This window comes from Protomyctophum parallelum (assembly GCF_964188405.1).
Source record: "Protomyctophum parallelum genome assembly, chromosome: 17".
In the NCBI taxonomy this organism is placed as follows: domain Eukaryota; kingdom Metazoa; phylum Chordata; class Actinopteri; order Myctophiformes; family Myctophidae; genus Protomyctophum; species Protomyctophum parallelum.
This window is the reverse complement of record NC_139719.1, coordinates 31,876,547-31,894,017: the sequence shown is the minus strand read 5'-3', so window position 1 is coordinate 31,894,017 and position 17,471 is coordinate 31,876,547. Positions and strand designations below refer to the sequence as shown.

The window sequence follows — 17,471 nt, the reverse complement described above, 5'->3', positions numbered from 1 at the left end:
AACTTTCAAACCCTGAATTTACCATGATCCAAATAAATTCAATCCATCAATTTTGTATGTGTTATTTGGATGACCCTAATTTATGGATCATATAAAACTTTGAACGATTACTATTGCAATTTCTTTTGGGCCAAATTAAATCTTAGACTGACTATGTAGGCACTAGGCAGCACCCTCTCCAGTCCACCTCCATCAAGTCTAAACAGTGCCAGAAAGATGTTATTGTTATACATCTTCAATACTGCAGATGGCGTCAAATATCTCTTTATAATAAGATCACGCTGGTTTATATAACAAGGTCTAGTCACTGATGTCACTGCCATGCGGAAGTGATTCCGGCGGACGAAAATTCAAGTCACAAGTCCAAAGTAATATATTTATAAATTAATAATATACAGGTATATAACTTTATATACCGGTAGCTTGGACACGCAAATGCACCGCCGGTGAGTCCACCGGGCCCGCATTATGTTGTGACGTCACGTAACTAATTTATGCATCTTTATGCTATTCGCTACTACTTCCAGCTAGCTTAGCAAGCTAGGCGGACTGTTGATGCAGCTTCTTGGTTTTAATAATAATAAAACAAAGATCGTGGTTCGACGACAAATCAGACATTTAGGTATCCAGCCTGCAACAACACTGTCACGGCAGATTGCTTTCTTGGGACCAAAGCGAGTAAGTGACTAGAAACTAAATTCGAGCAGAGACAGACAGGACATACACATTGCATTGTTGTTTTTTAACACAACAATCACCACACTATTAATGCGATATTGTAAAGAGTAGGAAATTGGTTTGCGTACTGTGATTAGACACAACCCACCTTGAACCCATTCACCTTATAAAACTAGTGACGCTCTGTTCTGTTCTTGAAGCTGTTATAAACAGTGTGTGTGTTCTGCATAAAAGGTGTCGTTATCACACTGAGTGCAGACAGACATCAACATTACAACACAGAACACACACGGAGACCATCAGTGTTTAACGGTATTCTTCTTTCACTGTTGCTTATCAACAATGAGGCTTATTTATAACCCTGGCGTCGCAAAATGTGTCAACTTACTTCCTAAAATGTTCACGTTATCAATGTTCTGCTATTTTCGAATAGGAGAAGTATAACATTAAAATAGGATAACCTGGTATAGCCGATGCTTTGTGTTCAACATCTGAACTCAACTGTTTTTTCCCCTCTTCAGAAATCATGCAGTCCGCGGTGAAGCAAAACTTCCACTCCGAATGTGAAGAAGACATCAACAAACTCATCAACCTCAAGTTGACTACATCCTACACCTACCTTTCTCTGGTATGATAACTCAATTTCTTGAGAATAATTTATCATGATGCAATGCATTTGAGTGTGTTACAATCCCTGGCCTGAAGTTCTATATAAAAGGTTAATAGACTGGTTAAATCAGCATCATTGTGACATTTTAACCAAGAATGTCTGCCAAACCTGGTGTGCTTATGCGTAATATGCAATAGCCTATTAGTTTTTTAAAGGCTTAATGGACTTACACCACGCACTTTGTAAATAAAAAAACTATTACTAGGGATTTCAGAGGTGACGGCAAAAGATGCTTTGAATCTGCACTTTCATTTTGAGCTTTGCATAGTTGGACAAGTCAGATGGATAGTTGTACATCCTTTCAACTGACTAGAGAATCTTTAAAAGCTTGGCTTATCTTTAAAAGCTGGTAATTGGCAATTCATTGAAATAATTTATGTCAGCAATGTTTAATAATGAATCAAATTCAATACTATAATGCTTATATATTTGTGCAGTCCTTTGGGACATGTATGAATTTGCTTTTATGTAATCTATGTGCTTTGTAATATTGTGTTCTGAATGTTTCCCTTTTTTCTTTTTAACCTTTTAACATCAACCTGCCAAGGGACAGCTATTGAATTAAAATGATTCGTACAGAAATTGCTTTGTTGCGACGGGCTGGCTGTCATCAGTGTATTTTCTCCCAACTCTCCTGTAGGGGATGTATTTCGAAAGGGATGATGTTGCCCTGTCGAATTTCTCCAGTTTTTTCCTGAAGCGGTCAGTAAAGGAGAGGGAGCAAGCAGAGAAGCTACTGGAGTATCAGAATATGAGAGGTGGCCGGATTCTACTGAATGCAATCCTGGTTAGTCAGTCTACCATCATCACATCTCCATTTTCAGAGTGTCCTGGTTAGCCCCCATGAGCCATGACTCCCTGTTACAATCCATCCAGGTTTGGCTTCCACACAAGTATGGAAAGTATTTAATTTGATTTGAATCTCCAGGTCTGCATAACTATAAAAAATGGAAAAGAGAGCATGGATTTTTTCATTCCAGACTATTACTCATATACGCAATATCCAAATTATAATATTCAGACTAAATTGGCCATACATGCAGATGGGGGACCCTGGTCAACCAAGTATATGGTGTTTTAAGTGTTCAAGGCCATCTCTTCTGACCTTTTTCTCACCTTTTCGTCTCATGTATTCATGTACTCAAAGTTAACGCACTATTAACTAGTTAACGGCACTATTTTTTTTGATGCGCGATTAACGCACTGTGAAGTTTGACAGAATGGTTGAGAGACGCATGGCAATTTTACACTGAAGAGTTGAATAATTGTTAAACAGCTGAATTACTTAAGTTAATTTAAGTCTACACAATTAGAAAACTTAGAAAACATGTTATTTTGATCAACATGGCCTGTTATCTCTAGTAATGGTACCGTTGGCCAACATCAATACAGTTCTTTAGTTTGGGTCTGGAAGGCTAAATGTCATCAAATGGTGGTCCGTGGCTCAAATGCAGAATAAATAATGGGCCAATCACAGTTAACTATGGACAATCATGCGATTAATCAGATTAAATATTTTAATCGATTGACAGCCCTAATTTCTGGTGTTATTTGATTGTAGAAACCAAGCAGACAGGACTGGAGAGGTGGTCTGGATGCGCTGTCCTTCTCTCTGGACTACCAGAAGTCTCTTAACACGGTTATCCTCGAGGTGCACCGCAGAGCTGGTAACCACGGTGACGCTCATGTAAGTCCAAGCTATTGTATTTGACACCTATTTTAGAAAATAATAGGCATGTAATGATTCACTGAACTCACAATACAATTCCAATCACGGTACTATGTTCACAATACGATTTTTCACGATTTATTTTTGAAGACTAAATTGACAAATAATCGAAGAATCTTACACAAATCCAGTATTTTCTTTCTCTTTTAATTTTCTTCTCTTAGTAGCAGTAGCAAATGGCTGAAAACTTTTTTTTAATCAATTATCTTACAAAGATCCTGTATTTTCTTCTTTTCTTACTTTTCTCTACCATTTGCATCACGATTCAAATTGCAATTTAATCACGTTTTAAATTGCACTCAGTTTGATCGATTTCAATCGATTTACGATATATCGTTACATGCCTAGAAGATAACATGTGATATAATGTAACTGTTGCAATACTTATTGTTGTCCCTGTGTGACCGATTGTGAGAAAATAAACTGGTTAGATATTAACATACTTGATGTAAAACGTGGTATTCATTGGACCTGCTTATCGCTACATTCAGATGCTCAACAGCAGTGGTTCTCAAAGTGGTGTCTGAGGCCTTGACAGGGTTCTGGTGGGTCCCCAGAAAAATGTGATGCGATGCAAAGCATTAAGAGCTTGTAGATCTATCATTTAAAAGAAAAGAAAAAACATTGGAATATTTTGGATGGGAGGTCCCTGTCACACATTTCTTTTCTGATGGGGGTCCACGGCTATATATTAATTAATTTGTGGGTCATTGACATGAATAGGTTTGAGAATCACTGATCTACAGTACATGCTTACAGTACTTACTGCACTTGTAGTGTTTTGGATCACATTAACTGTATGCCATGTCTTCTTTTTTTCTGCAGTTGTGTGACTTCCTCGAGGATAAATTCCTTGACGACAGCCATGACACCATCAAGAAACTGGGAGACTACGTCGGCAGTCTGACCCGTCTCACCTCCTCTGAGTCCCACGGTGCTATGGGAGAATACCTGTTTGACAAACACACTCTGTAAGACCCATAGGAAGACAGGAATCATCCACTTTATTTCAATGCATCACGTCCGCCCCCTGACTGAGCACAGTAGCATAAACTAAAGTAATGTTAAATACCTCAACAGTTGCTCAAATGACCTCATTAGTCCGGTGCTAAACCTTTTTAAGCTATTAAGAAGTGACTCTTTACACTACAGATCTGCAGATCACCTTGTATTTTACATTCCAGCATGATTTCAAATAATTTGTCATCATAGTCAATCACAGTTTGTTAATCTACCGTACTTTGGGTTACTACAGTGCTACTGAAATTTGGATCAATTGAAATGCTTTGAAGAGTTTGACATTTTCAGATCAAACAGAAGAAAGTACAATTGAATTGATTAAAATAAGATTATATTAAGACTTGTTTTGACTTTTGTGTGCATCTAAATCTTGTATTACCAGTTGTGCTACACTCAAGACACCATGAGCCAAACAGAAACGGTCATCTCAACTGTCTATACACACACACCCTATAATCTCATGTATGCACATATAGGACATCATATAGATAACGCTGGGACTTTGGGACTAGAAAGTGCTTTGTCATAGCTGGGTGGCCCGTGGGTGCTTAATATTTAACATGAGTTGTCTGGATACTAAATTATAGCCTACAGTCTGCTGTTTTTCAGTAAATTGCAGGTTACAAGGGCAAGCTTCACCTGCATAGTGGTGTGCATCGCAGTAAGACCAATGCTCTAATCTTCTTTTTCAGTTTGTCTACTGATGCCCTACAACTGTACAAAGTTGACTTTTCATACTGTGTGAACAACATATGGGATAATGATATAAATACTTGGCTCATATATTTCATTCATGTTATCTGATCAAGTCCTTGTTTCCTTGACTGGCATAATTTGAAAGCACGTCTTCTCGTGTTGCTTGCTCACCTTATTTCAGAGGACAATCCCTTAATAGGACTAAACCACATACTTGGTTACTTGTCCAGGAATGTGAGGTTCAGGGTGTTTGAAATACTTGCAAGATTAATACCCCAAGTTTGCACAAAATGTAATCGATAGATCACCATGAAAGTATTTAAAAATCCACTTTCGTATTTTGTCTTGTAAGGAGGTTTTTTATTTCCATTTTCTCTGTTAGTTTATCTATTTGTAACTGAATTATTTTGATTATTGCAAAAACATACATTAACAAATTCAGCCCTATATTTTGGTGCCGATACTTTTACTGTACTCAAGTAAACTGAATACCAGACTTTTACTTGTAACAGAGTATTTCTACATTGTGGTATTGATACTTTTACTCAAAAAAAGTGTGTACTTCTTCCACCACTGTAAGGATCTGTGTTTAGTAGTACAGGGACATGCTATAAGCCAAAGGATGGAATGTCCAGTGAAAGCAGTGTGTAAATACACCAACACCAACCAGGACAGCTACGCCAAGAGGATTAGCAAGAGATGGAGAGACGGACGCACTTCAATCTCACTGCAACCGCAACAGCAGTGCCTCATCAGTTAAATGAGTGAGCAGTCACTCCTGGATCTCAACAAGGAGGACCATTGAACTAGTCAGTTAGGCTGAGGTCCTTTAAAAAAAAGAATAAAAGCTGTAGATATAAAGGAAGTTATTGCCTTGTAGCCAAAATATATAGCAACAGATGTGATTTTGACATGAGTCCATGTTGGAGGGTGGTGGTGGGTAGGGGTGGGGATTAAATCCCAACGCTGCTTTAGTGATTTGCCAGTGCTTTAACTTGGTCAGGGAGCGAGATATGGTCGTTGGCAGGTTGATGAACAAGGAGACAATGGGTGTGTAAGGACTCCAAACAAGACGAGGGAAACCAAAGAAATACTCATTCCAACATATTTGTCAATATATAGAAAGGAATAGGTTACCAGGTAAGGTAAATATTGTATTTTGAATGAAATATGTATTTGCCTTGTGAATAAACAGCAGACAGTTGCATCATAATGTGAGCTAAAATATATTGGTATTGTTTTGTTTGTTTCTGTAAAACGGTCCAGAAATGAGAACAGCATATTAAATACAATGTTATTTGATTTACAATTTAGGCATTTAGCAGACGCTCTTAATCCAGAGCGATTTACATTAAGCAAGAACAAAGAATTAAAAAAGCATGGTAATACATCAAATACATACAAAGTAGTTATCATGAATCATATGTAAGCTAAGAGCCTGATTAGTCATTTAAATCCGTGCCAACCTGATATATTCAACTCTTCATCAAATTCTTTGAATATGTTTGCTTTGCAAAAATGTTGGGACTATTGTGATGTAACTGTAGTTTTGCTACAGCTGGAATACCTCCTCAATTTCAGTGGGGTAAATGGATGGAGGAGGCCATATTCTTTATTTAAGGGTCAATGCATATGGATTAATGTCAAAGCCACAACATTCACTCCAATTACATGCTGATAAGGTGAAAATGCAGAAATAAGGGAGGCAAATGGGTATGGGAGAAATAGAAGAGGTTAGACATGGTGGGTTATGGGTGGGGTGCAAAAACAGAGGGATTAAGGTCAGCCATGTTGAGCATCTGGCTTAGAGATGTCCTGTGTCCTGCTGTATGAAGCCTTGGTACTAGACATGACGCATAAGCATGTACGGATTATGCAATTCAGTAAACTTTTCTTTCATACTACCGAAGAATTGAGCCTATAACTATACAGAATCTGAGTAACTGCACTCAGCGGCCTGTTACTTATTAACACCAAATAACTCAGATATTCTGCTGTTTTACAGCTGTCATGAGGTTGGCTAGTGTCGGGGTGCGTGCCCGGCGGGCCGTAGAAGAGCACTCAGAATCAGAGCCGAAGGAGGCATCACCAGAACCTGTTCACCATGACCACACGGTCCACACCCAAACAGAGCACGAGCACCACCCACACCATGAGTATGACCACATGAAGAACAAGTTCATGAATGAGATAGAAAGACTGCCACGTGAGTCTTTGCTCCTTCTTTTTTCTCAATTCAGTTGTTATATGTCAATTCCCCCCCATGTGGATATATAGTCCATGTCACTGCCAAGCCCTACTGTTGGTCTTGGGGAGGGTTAAGGGCGCATGCCACTGGTTCTCAAAGTGGGGTTCGGGGAACCTCAGGAGTCATTGAGGGGGTTCCAGGGAGGCCTATTAAAACAAATAAAGAGTTTAAACACCTGAGCTCAATTGTATTTTTCGGCGAAAATAACCGCTCTACAAGCTCACACATTGAGATGGGATGCGCTATCCCTCCTGCCTGCTGAACAGGCAGCTATAGTGCAGCAATAGAGACCACCCTCAATAATATACTGTGCATAACTGTAGTCCTGGGTTCTTGAAAGTGGCTTACAGTACCATTTTCAGTTCCAGTGTCTTTTCCCATAGCTGTGTTTGATATGGTCAGCAGAAAATATGAACTGGCGGAAACACATATGAAGGTGTCTTGTGCGAGTAGGAAGATTTTTGCTTAAGCCATGTATAGGATGGTTTAACCCATTCAGGACGGGAACCCGTTTTGGGATTCTTGTTGCTATCTACAGTATAGCAAATATCTGCCTCAGTCCTAAATGGGTTTTGGACTTCCTAGTTTAATTAAGATTTGGCTTAACATTACCAGAACACTTTTTTATGGCTGTGGAATCTGTATGAGGAAACAGAATGAGTAAATTCCTCCCCTCCATCAACAACTAGCATCAACTTATCCCCACTACTTGAGCAGTTACTTAGTTGAAGACAGCAGAAGAATTTTTATACTGGACAGCTCCCTGGGTGTGATTATGTAATTATATGAACGTGACGCAGAATGTTGCTGGAGACGTTCATATGTGCAAACAAAGTTCAGGTGTAAAAGCAGAAATAAACATTTTGTCCACAGCATTCACAAATCATTCACGTCATTTGAGCTGATCCGAGTTTGTGTCCCTCGAGAATATCACAGCTTACTTATAAGACCTATGAACTGGAGCTTTGGAAATGCAATTTATTTTCACGGATATTGATTTGACTGTAGAGTAAAGCATACTGTAGAAATAATAATAATAATAATAATAATAATAATAAAGTAATCTCAAGCCGGAGATTTTAATCCCCTTGTAAATCTGGATGTTTTATTTAAATTCTGAAAATATTTAATGTAGAGAAGCAAAAATAGCTCTGTCTATATGGTGGTTTAGGATGTTGGGATAAAAAGGGATTATTGGTAAGTACAGTACTAGCTGTGCTGGGCATGTTGCTTCATGATATTTTTCTTCATTCTCCCACTGTATAAGTATATAATCATAGTTCAGATCTTATGTTCCCTCTGTTCATATCACATGTAGTCAATTGTGAATAATGCAATGATGAGACTTACGTTGACTGTAACAAACATGTAATGCTCCCATCTTTAGCGACTGTTTCTTTTCCACAGTCCCCATGTGGGCGGTGGGGGCCATTATCGTCTTGGTACTGGCCTTGGTGGGGTGCTGCATATTCTGTTTTTTCAAGAAATGCTTTGGGAAAAAGAAGAAGACCAAGAAAGTGAGAGAGACGAAGGGTGGTCGCCGGAGAAAGGCGAAGGAAGGGGAAGGAGAGGGTGGAGAAAAGGTATGAGGAAAATCTATGTTTCACTCACAACAAACCAGGTATAATCATAGCATCTTTCTTTCGGAACGATAATTATCACAATTAGAGTGTAAGTGTACTGTATGTGGAAGCGTGTTGCTCAGATGTTGATCTATCTATCATGTAGGGGGAGGGAGAGGAGAAGAAGGAAGGCGGGGAAGAGGAGGAGAAGGAGAAACTGGGGAAACTGGAGTTCTCATTGGACTACAATTTCACAGACACCCAGGTAGGCCTGAAGCCAGGATGTCCCTTCCCCTAGAACTCCATGAGCCATGACTTACACATTATAATAACATAAATATGAATTGGCACAAGAATCGATTGAAAAAAAAATTGAATGCTGACCTCTGGCTGTTCATGCAATGCATTGTGGGTAAGTAATAATGTCTGTCTTTCACTGGCTACACTCAAAATGTTCTCTTGTTTTGTTCTACTCAAAGCTCATCGTAGGAATCCTCCAGGCTCAGGACCTTGCTGCCATGGATATGGGGGGTACCTCTGATCCTTACGTCAAAGTCTTCCTATTACCAGATAAGAAGAAGAAGTATGAAACCAAGGTGCAGCGCAAGAACTTGTGCCCAGTTTTTAACGAAACCTTTATCTTCAAGGTACGACGCTCTCTGTCAGTGTGACATTGTTTATTTGATATCGTCTGGTTTTGGTTGGTTGTCTCCCTTTGTCGTTGTGTCTCTGTCTACTTGTGTCGATATTCCAGATTGTTCGGCAGAGGTTTGGCCCATGTCTCAACTCCCCTTCGTCTTTAGTCTCTCATTCCTTGTCAAGGTACCTCTCTGCCTCCCACTGTCATCCCACCCAAGGAAACAAATGCAGAGTGATAATGCATTTGTATCTCCTGTTTGTACAGTCACTTTAAATGTCCTTTATTTGTTAAACTATGTGAAAACGTAATTGCCATTGTATCAACATTGTTTTCTTTGACATCATGTATACATCATTTAATTCTGTATACTGTATACCCCCCTCCCTTTTTTAACTACTTACCTTTCCAGTTGCCATATGCAGATTTGGGAGGGAAGACCTTGGTGTTGCAAGTCTATGACTTTGACCGTTTCTCCAAACATGACATGATTGGGGTTATTGAGATACCCATGAACAGTGTGGACTTGGGTCAGCCAATGCAGACATGGAGAGACTTGATTAGTGGTGAGAAGGAAGAGGTATGATGACACTTTTTGCACACACACATGCACACATCACACAGTCTAAAATGCAGCTGTGATATTACCATTCAAATGTGTCCATTTCAGCAAGAAAAACTGGGTGACATTTGCATCTCGCTGCGCTATGTACCCACTGCTGGCAAACTGACTGTCAACATCATGGAGGCAAAGAACCTTAAGAAGATGGATGTCGGTGGTTTATCAGGTAAACAATATCTTACCTTGAATGCCTTGTTTCGTGCTTCGTTCCTCGTCACCCAGTGGGTAATTTCACCAAAACGCAGTGAAACATCTCCTATACTCTTCCATCAGATCCATTTGTGAAGATTGTTCTGCAGCAAAATGGGAAGAAAATCAAGAAAAAGAAGACCACAGTCAAGAAGAACACGCTCAATCCTTACTTTAATGAGAGTTTCAGCTTCGAGGTGCCCTTTGAGCAGATACAGGTCAGCTAATTTCTTCACCCCAATCATCAATTTGAGATTGTAAAAAATAAAATAGAAATGTTGTGTGCAGTGGTCTTAGTTCTTAGGACTCAGTTATTTCCTGCAAAGTATAAATCAGGTTTTATTCCTTCTTCAGAAAGTGCAGGTGGTCATAACAGTGTTCGACTACGACAAGCTGGGGAGCAACGACCCCATTGGCAAGACCTTCATGGGCTATGGAGCCACGGGAGTGGGCCTTCGCCACTGGTCGGACATGCTGGCCAATCCCAGACGTCCGGTAGCCCAGTGGCACACTCTGCTTCTAGTGGAGGAGGTGGACGAAGCTCTGAAGGCTAAACCTCGCTAGGACGCTGCCCTCTGACATTTCAATATCAACAAAATGCATTGTTCCAATGTATCCATCCTAATGTTTGTTCATCCTAATGTTTACTCAATTCACATGTTATGTTGCCATAGCTAGCTGTTCTTTGGTCAGGTTTGGTATGGAGTGCGTGTGCATGTGCGTGTGTGTGTGTGCGTGTGTGTGTGTGTGTGTGTGTGTGTGGTGTGTACTGTACCCCTGAGAACGGCTGTAATATGTTTTGTATTGTGAAGACCAATGCCACTGGTCCATGCTTTTGTGAATGCACCTTCAGTAGGCCTAATAGTCTGTATCCTAGTGTGTACATAAATAAATTCTAAATATGATTTTGACATTTGGGTGTTTAAAAACGTTTAAATGTATAACAGAAGAAATATATATATATATATATCTGCATACCTAGTTCCTATGTATAATTATGAAGGATTAATGGAAGAAGGGATTGATAGTTCCTCAATTGACAACTATTTCATTTGACCTGCATGTGTTGTGATGCTGTAATTGTGGTAAATACAGTATTACTGTTGTAATATTTCACAAATGGTCTCAATAAATAACTTGATAATGAACCAAAACTTCAAATACACTGCTTTTTACTTGATGCATCTGTATGGAACGGACATAAGAGACCCCCACAGACAGGGGGCGCACGTTTTTGTTTTTGGGAAACTATTGCCTAGCAACCATAGCAACACATTCCAAACTTTGAGGTTTCTCCAGGCTAGGGATTTGTGCGCAACAAACGAAAACACTCACTCAACACAAACGAGGCATGTCTTTTAATGTTTCTGGAAGATCCATCCAAAACAATAACTTGCATTAATTAAATCAGGAGTTTTACACGATCAACAGCAGCTACTTTCACCGATTAGTATAGGCTAGGTGTTTTTTCCTTTTCTTTTCTCCCAGTCTGCAGAATGAGCGCAGGACAAACTCTAGATGGCCCCGGCTGTGTGACCTGGTGGGGCTTTAGCCCTGCACGAGACCTGCTGAATGAAGGTGAGATTAACGTGCACATACTACTAAGAGGTGATCTTTATTCAGGAAATTATATTAGCACTAGCTTTCTTTTTTATAATGATGCTGGATTGGATTGTGTTTTCTAAATAACTGAATGATATGTGGCAGATGTAAACAAGTGTAATGCTTAATTGGGTCGTCCACTCACAGTTAAAGTCTTTGTATTGAGTTTGTGCTTGAAATGTACTGTAATTCTGCAAACTGTTAATAAATATTTCAATCAATCAATCAATCAATCAATCTTTTAGTGCCACAATGGACCACAATGGAAACAGATTTTTGCGTCCTAAATATCATATTTCTTAAATACATTTTCAATAAAGTGTTTATCAATCAATAAATCAATCGATCACAATCAATAAATCCAATCAATCAATCAGTGTGCTACTGCAATGTATGCGCTGCAACAGCCAGTAGCCACCCTCTAAATGTATTATTGGCATGGAATTGATGGCAAACATTCATTGCCAAAGCAAGTGAAGTGCATGGAGAAAAAAAAAGGACAATTAATAATAGGCCTACTAGAATAATGAAATGTGTCTAACTGTCTATAGAACTATGTGTACCATTGCAACTTTGCCATCAAATGTATACAGGTGCGGTGCAGCCTAGCCTATACACTCCCTTTCTCTCACTCTCCCCCATATAGGTTCTGAGAGACAGGAGGGGGAGTTAAACATCTTGCTGGTTGGCAGCGCAGATCCACGTCACATTCTGAAGACCATTGCCGGTTTGAGGGACACCGATACCCTTCATGTGAGCCTATTGTACTCATTGTTTATCTACTGACGATATACAGGTGTAGGGCTGCCTGGCTATCTAATGCAGTGGTTCACACTACTTTGAGAACCACTGGCCTGATGTGCAATAGTGTGTGACCTTTCTGTTTCCCCTCTAGATATGGGTCATAGAAAACAATATGGAGGTGGTTGCCCGTCAATTGCTGCTCGTCTATCTGGCTCTTACGCCTCTAGAAAGCATGGGACCTCATGGTGAGTCCACATTGAAAATGAGTGTCAATTAAGGGTCTGGCAGTCTGTGTTTACAGTGACTACACACTGTTATTTATAATTCATCCTTTACACAACCAAATACAGTACTAACCATGTAATTTATTTAAGATAAGTACAGTTAGAAGTCATGCCCAATTGTTTGGTTTCCTAATACCTTGTTATTGCTAGATTTGGTCAAGGCCCTTACTATAATTAATATATTTATAACTCCAGTATTAGCCGCACTACACTGGCTTCCTATTAAAGCCAGAATCTGACCAATGTCAGACCTCTCACGTCCTCCAACAAAGGTCTTCTAGAAATACCCACATCCAAGCTGAAAACAAAGGGTGAGCGGGCATTCGCTGTGGTAGCTCCTACCCTATGGAATGCCTTGACTCTGGCGTTAAAAAATGCTGAGTCAGTTGACGGTTTTAAGAGACTCCTAAAGACTAATTTATTCCGTAATTTTTTCTCCCATGTACCTTTTGACCTTTGATCCATTTTATAGCCCTATGTCTTTGTTCTGCCTTGTTTGTTTTTTGTTCTGCTCATTGCACTACTGTATTATATTGTCACAACTGTGTGATATGTTCTGTGTGTTTTATTGTTTATACTGTGTCAAAGTTAATGTTGATTCTCTTGAATGTTTTTATTTCACTGTATTTTGTGCACACGTCATGTTTTTGTTCTGTTTGAATAGATTTTTCTTTAGTATTAAGACTAGCACTTTGTATCAATAAGTGTTCTATGAAATTGTATTTGTCACAAAGTGGGTTTGAGAATGCCTGAGAACCAAGTCAGTAAAATAATCTAAATGGAACAGACCTGGAACAGACCTGGAGTTGCAGAAAAAGGCTTAAGTTGATTCAGGCCAAGACAACAAAAATGGCAAAATGTGCAACCAAAGAAAACACAATTAAACAAACTTAAATTATTGGAGTAGGCAAAGTGTCAACCTCTCCCCATGACAACCTACACTCCTACTGAGCGGTTTCCTTTATATACTCTGCAGACTCCACCCTTACATTTCTAATCAACCAACCACAATATGAATAGCAATCCACCCAAGATGCTCCTCATGTTCTAATCAATCAGTTTTAACAGGCAGGAAGGGCAGTTTTAACAGTTTTAACAGGATTAACAGGCAGTCAGGCACCCCTTAATCAGATCTTCAGGCACCAATCCCCTAGCCTCGGAAACCCAGACGTTTTATTTCCAGGGATCCCAAAACACAGCTAGGCCCATAACAGCATCTTCCTGTGCAGATAAACAAAAAGCTATTAAAGAGATTCCAGTCACGACAGAATGAATGCGCACCTCCTGTGTGGGAATCTAAGCATAACACATTTTAATATGAATGTGTACTGCTGAACTTAGACATAATGGGGACAATGTGTCTACAAGAGACTGCTCAGTGAAAGTATTATCATACTAACAGTATGCCAACACGGCATGATTTAATCACAGAGAAGACTGAGACTTTCCTGGAGGTGTTTGGAAACAGTGAGATCCGCAGCCAGACAGAGGAGACACTGAAGCACGTTGCGTCCCAGCTCTCTCTGTCTGTCAGCGACATGCAGGAAACAGCCTCACATCCCTGTCTTGACACAACTGTGCTGAAGGTAAATAGAACATCCTGGAATACATACTGTGTATAGTGATCCACCGCTTTCCATTTGTGTAAGCTTTCAAACGTTGTTTTCAAACATGCTTACACTACACATTTAAAGAGCCTGATCCGTGCCAGAATGTTTGGGACAATTTTGGAGAGTCCTGGCCCACCGATTTCGGAAACCTTCAAACATATAAGCTCATTGCTCGTTGTGAGCTTGTAGATCCGCTACTTTTGAAAACATTTGAAAATATTCTCCTTAAAGGTAAAATAATGGCAGCTACAGTATATCGGCCAAACCCATATCGATCTGGCTGATGTCACCAAGTAGAATTGCACTGATGTAATTGTAATTGTATTTGCTATACACAAAGATATCAGTAAGAGGCCACCATCCCATTTTATTTGCACCTCTACACAGTATAAGGAACGCGACGAGCTGGTCAGGATATTCAAGCTGTGGATCCAGCCTCCACCATCACCGTCATCCTCTGGCCGTGACGCTCCCGTCTCCATAACCACGGCCTGGGATGGCCGGGTCAGGAAGCACCTGGGAAAGCGCTATGACTCCAGGCAGGGCTGCTTTGACTGGGACCTCACCATGAAGCTGCATCAGAGAGGGGTATATGATATCACTGAATACCATTTCTATGTTGGTAGAAAGATTGGCGTTCGAATCTTTAGAATTTGAATGTTCCACCTCCACAATATGTAGACACAGTGGTGGGCATACAGTATGTAGCACGTGTCTTATGATACTGGTTCTCAAAGTATGGTCTGGGGACCCTCTGGCGATCCAGGGGGTGCCCACTTAGGCCCTATTTTATTTTCCCTGCTATTCGAAAATAGACAATCTATACTAGCTCTTAACGCATCGCAATGTGATGCTTTGTGAGTTTATCAGCTATTTTTGAAAATGTTGACAAAGGGGGCTCTGGTAACTCCTTGTTATATATGTTTAGTGCAGCGCCATCAACAAACAGCAGTACATTCAGTGGAGGGAAAAGGGCTTGGCATTTGAGATGAGGGAAGGAATCTACCAAACAGCCAATCCAACCTTGCTCTCCACACGCATATTCAGTCATGTAAGTAAATGTACGTACATGTGTGTATTATGAGACAGTGCCTGATGCTGTGATGTCATACCACGGAAATACATACCTTCAATGACTCTGTGTGTGTGTGTGTGTGTGTGTGTGTGTGTGTGTGTGTGTGTGTGTGTGTGTGTGTGTGTGTGCATGTGTGCGTGCATGCGTGTGTTAGAGGGGTGACAGAGTGGCAGCTAGGGGCTACTGGGGAGACATTGTTTCTAGCCCTTACCTCTCCTTTGGCATTGAGACCGATGACAAGACTCTATTACAGACGCAGAATGGGCAACATGTCAAGGTAAAATGTAATAACTGCACGTCTGCACCGCTGTCGCTTATTTCAGTAGTTTGCTAAGCTGTTTACATTTCAATACAACTGAAGCGTGTTGAGTGTGAATTTCTTGTGTTTTTGCCTCCATAATGCACAGACAGCCCAGGATATCTCCTGTGCAAATGTGCAGGTGTTGTTCCATTCCCTGTCCTGTAGAGGGAGTCGCTCCACTACTTCCCAGCCACACACAGGGAGTGAGTTAGCAAAGGAGTCATTAATGCAGCCAGAGGCTCACCACCATACCACCAACATTCATGGTAAAACATACTACCAAAAGCACATTGCATAAAATCCATAAAACAGAAACACCCAATGTAACCTTAGTTAAATGTGTCTTTATTGAACCTGACCCAAATTTGTTTGTACCAGATCTGATGCATCTGAATGGGGTCTCAGTGACGTTCTTGCCGTTGGATTCGCTCTCGAAACTGCCAGAGAAGCAGAAATACTCCCAGTTCTTCAACACTATCTACATTGCCGCCAGGTGTGTTACATTTTGCAGGGCTAGGTCTGAGTGCATCATTTGTACATACGGTAAACAGTGGTTCTCAAAGTAACGTTTGTTCCAGAAGATCCGCAGCAAAATGAGAAGCCGTTTTTATTTTACCACTTTAACCTTCATTTGGGGGTCCTTGGCATGAAAACATTTGAGTAAATGTGTCAGGAGTCAGGACAGTATTTTCATTCGTACTTCTCCACTCTGCAGACTACTGTGTTTTCTTTGATTCCCATCACCACGCGTTCATTGCCTGTGTGTTTTTCATTGTAGCTTGGTGCACCAGTTGGACCCTACGTTGAGACAGATTGCAGCACCGGGAGCTGTGCTTATCGTGGAACTGGCCAAGTGAGGGTTTTTATAGTAACACCGCCTTGTTACCATGGTGACAATTCAGTCACCTGCAATACAGACATCCAAATAGCTTTCTGTTATACATGACAAATACATATAAGACACATAACATTTTATGGCATTTGTTGTCTTTGGTCAGCCATTCAATAATGTTGTCATGTTGAGTTAAACAGAGATCTTCCTTCTTCCTAGTTTCTTTTAGGCACTACATTGTTCTCTCTACTCATGTGACTATTTACCGTTTGCTGACTATTAGGGGTTCATGTTTACATTGCTTACTTGATTTCCCACTTGCGAGTTGGTCTGCGTAAGAGCATCTGCTAATAAAACGCCACGTTCGTACAATAAACTAACCCGTTTTACTGTGTACATCTCAGTTACCTACTGGACCTGACCAAACAGCAAGTGGCGGGCTTTGCAGAGAGAGTGGTGGACATGGCTAAAGACGCTGGATTTGCACCAACGAGGGAGCAGATGGAGCGTGATGACGTCCATGCAACCTTCACACTGCAGACTGAGTAACGCTGACTGAATCCTGGCACAGGCACAGCTCTAAATATACTGCGTGGACTCTCAAATCACCAGCATCTCCAGCAGTACCTTACAACATACAGTAGAGTTGTTCCGATACCTGTATCGTAAAAATACATGCCGGTACTGCCTAAAATGCAGGTATCGGCATCGGCGAGTATACCAGTATGCTATTCCGATACCACGTAACACATCACATGATATTTCATTTACAGTCATATTTGGATTGCTTCAGTTGATGTTGCAGGACTGTTTTATACATTTGATTTGAACTAACTTGTAGCTACACATGAACAAATATTATTGGAATTAATATTTATTCCTAGCTCAAGTCGTTCTCAAACCTTTTAATTTCAAGGACCCCCATCAGTTCTAGATGTGTTTAAATGACACACTGGTATCGTTTCGGTACTC

At 40.4% G+C, this 17,471-nt stretch overlaps 3 protein-coding genes across 4 annotated transcripts; all 3 read left to right on the top strand.

The window, feature by feature from the left end:
- Window positions 1-519: 519 nt before the first annotated feature.
- Window positions 520-4,771, top strand: LOC310874841 (ferritin, lower subunit). Of its 2 annotated transcripts, none has more exons than XM_083787724.1 (5): window positions 520-678; window positions 1,200-1,306; window positions 1,989-2,135; window positions 2,910-3,035; window positions 3,903-4,771. In XM_083787724.1, the coding sequence occupies exons 2-5, from the start codon at window positions 1,205-1,207 to the stop codon at window positions 4,050-4,052; spliced, it is 525 nt and encodes a 174-aa protein (XP_083643850.1). In that variant the 5' UTR covers window positions 520-678; window positions 1,200-1,204; the 3' UTR covers window positions 4,053-4,771. The 2 variants fall into 2 exon arrangements, with proteins under 2 accessions (XP_083643850.1, XP_083643851.1); XM_083787725.1 differs by lacking the exon at window positions 520-678 and adding an exon at window positions 933-990.
- Window positions 4,772-6,959: 2,188 nt separating this feature from the next.
- Window positions 6,960-10,615, top strand: LOC310874418 (synaptotagmin-1-like; the record flags this gene model as incomplete). The annotated part of the gene is made up of 8 exons (XM_083787224.1): window positions 6,960-6,999; window positions 8,449-8,624; window positions 8,770-8,868; window positions 9,083-9,250; window positions 9,653-9,820; window positions 9,911-10,028; window positions 10,136-10,269; window positions 10,406-10,615. The coding sequence occupies 8 exons, from the start codon at window positions 6,960-6,962 to the stop codon at window positions 10,613-10,615; spliced, it is 1,113 nt and encodes a 370-aa protein (XP_083643350.1).
- Window positions 10,616-11,547: 932 nt separating this feature from the next.
- On the top strand, window positions 11,548-17,048 carry dnaaf3l (dynein axonemal assembly factor 3 like; the record flags this gene model as incomplete). The annotated part of the gene is made up of 11 exons (XM_083787566.1): window positions 11,548-11,629; window positions 12,300-12,406; window positions 12,549-12,642; window positions 14,113-14,267; window positions 14,679-14,879; window positions 15,220-15,342; window positions 15,521-15,643; window positions 15,774-15,933; window positions 16,046-16,160; window positions 16,446-16,520; window positions 16,904-17,048. The coding sequence occupies 11 exons, from the start codon at window positions 11,548-11,550 to the stop codon at window positions 17,046-17,048; spliced, it is 1,380 nt and encodes a 459-aa protein (XP_083643692.1).
- Window positions 17,049-17,471: the final 423 nt, after the last annotated feature.

Bases quoted from the DNA above. Each gene is read 5' to 3' on its own strand.
- LOC310874841 (XM_083787724.1), top strand. From the start codon at position 1,205: ATGCAGTCCGCGGTGAAGCAAAACTTCCACTCCGAATGTGAAGAAGAC. The intron at 1,307-1,988 runs GTATGATAACTC...ACTCTCCTGTAG, and splicing joins CCTACACCTACCTTTCTCTG to GGGATGTATTTCGAAAGGGA. The intron at 3,036-3,902 runs GTAAGTCCAAGC...TTTTTTCTGCAG, and splicing joins GTAACCACGGTGACGCTCAT to TTGTGTGACTTCCTCGAGGA.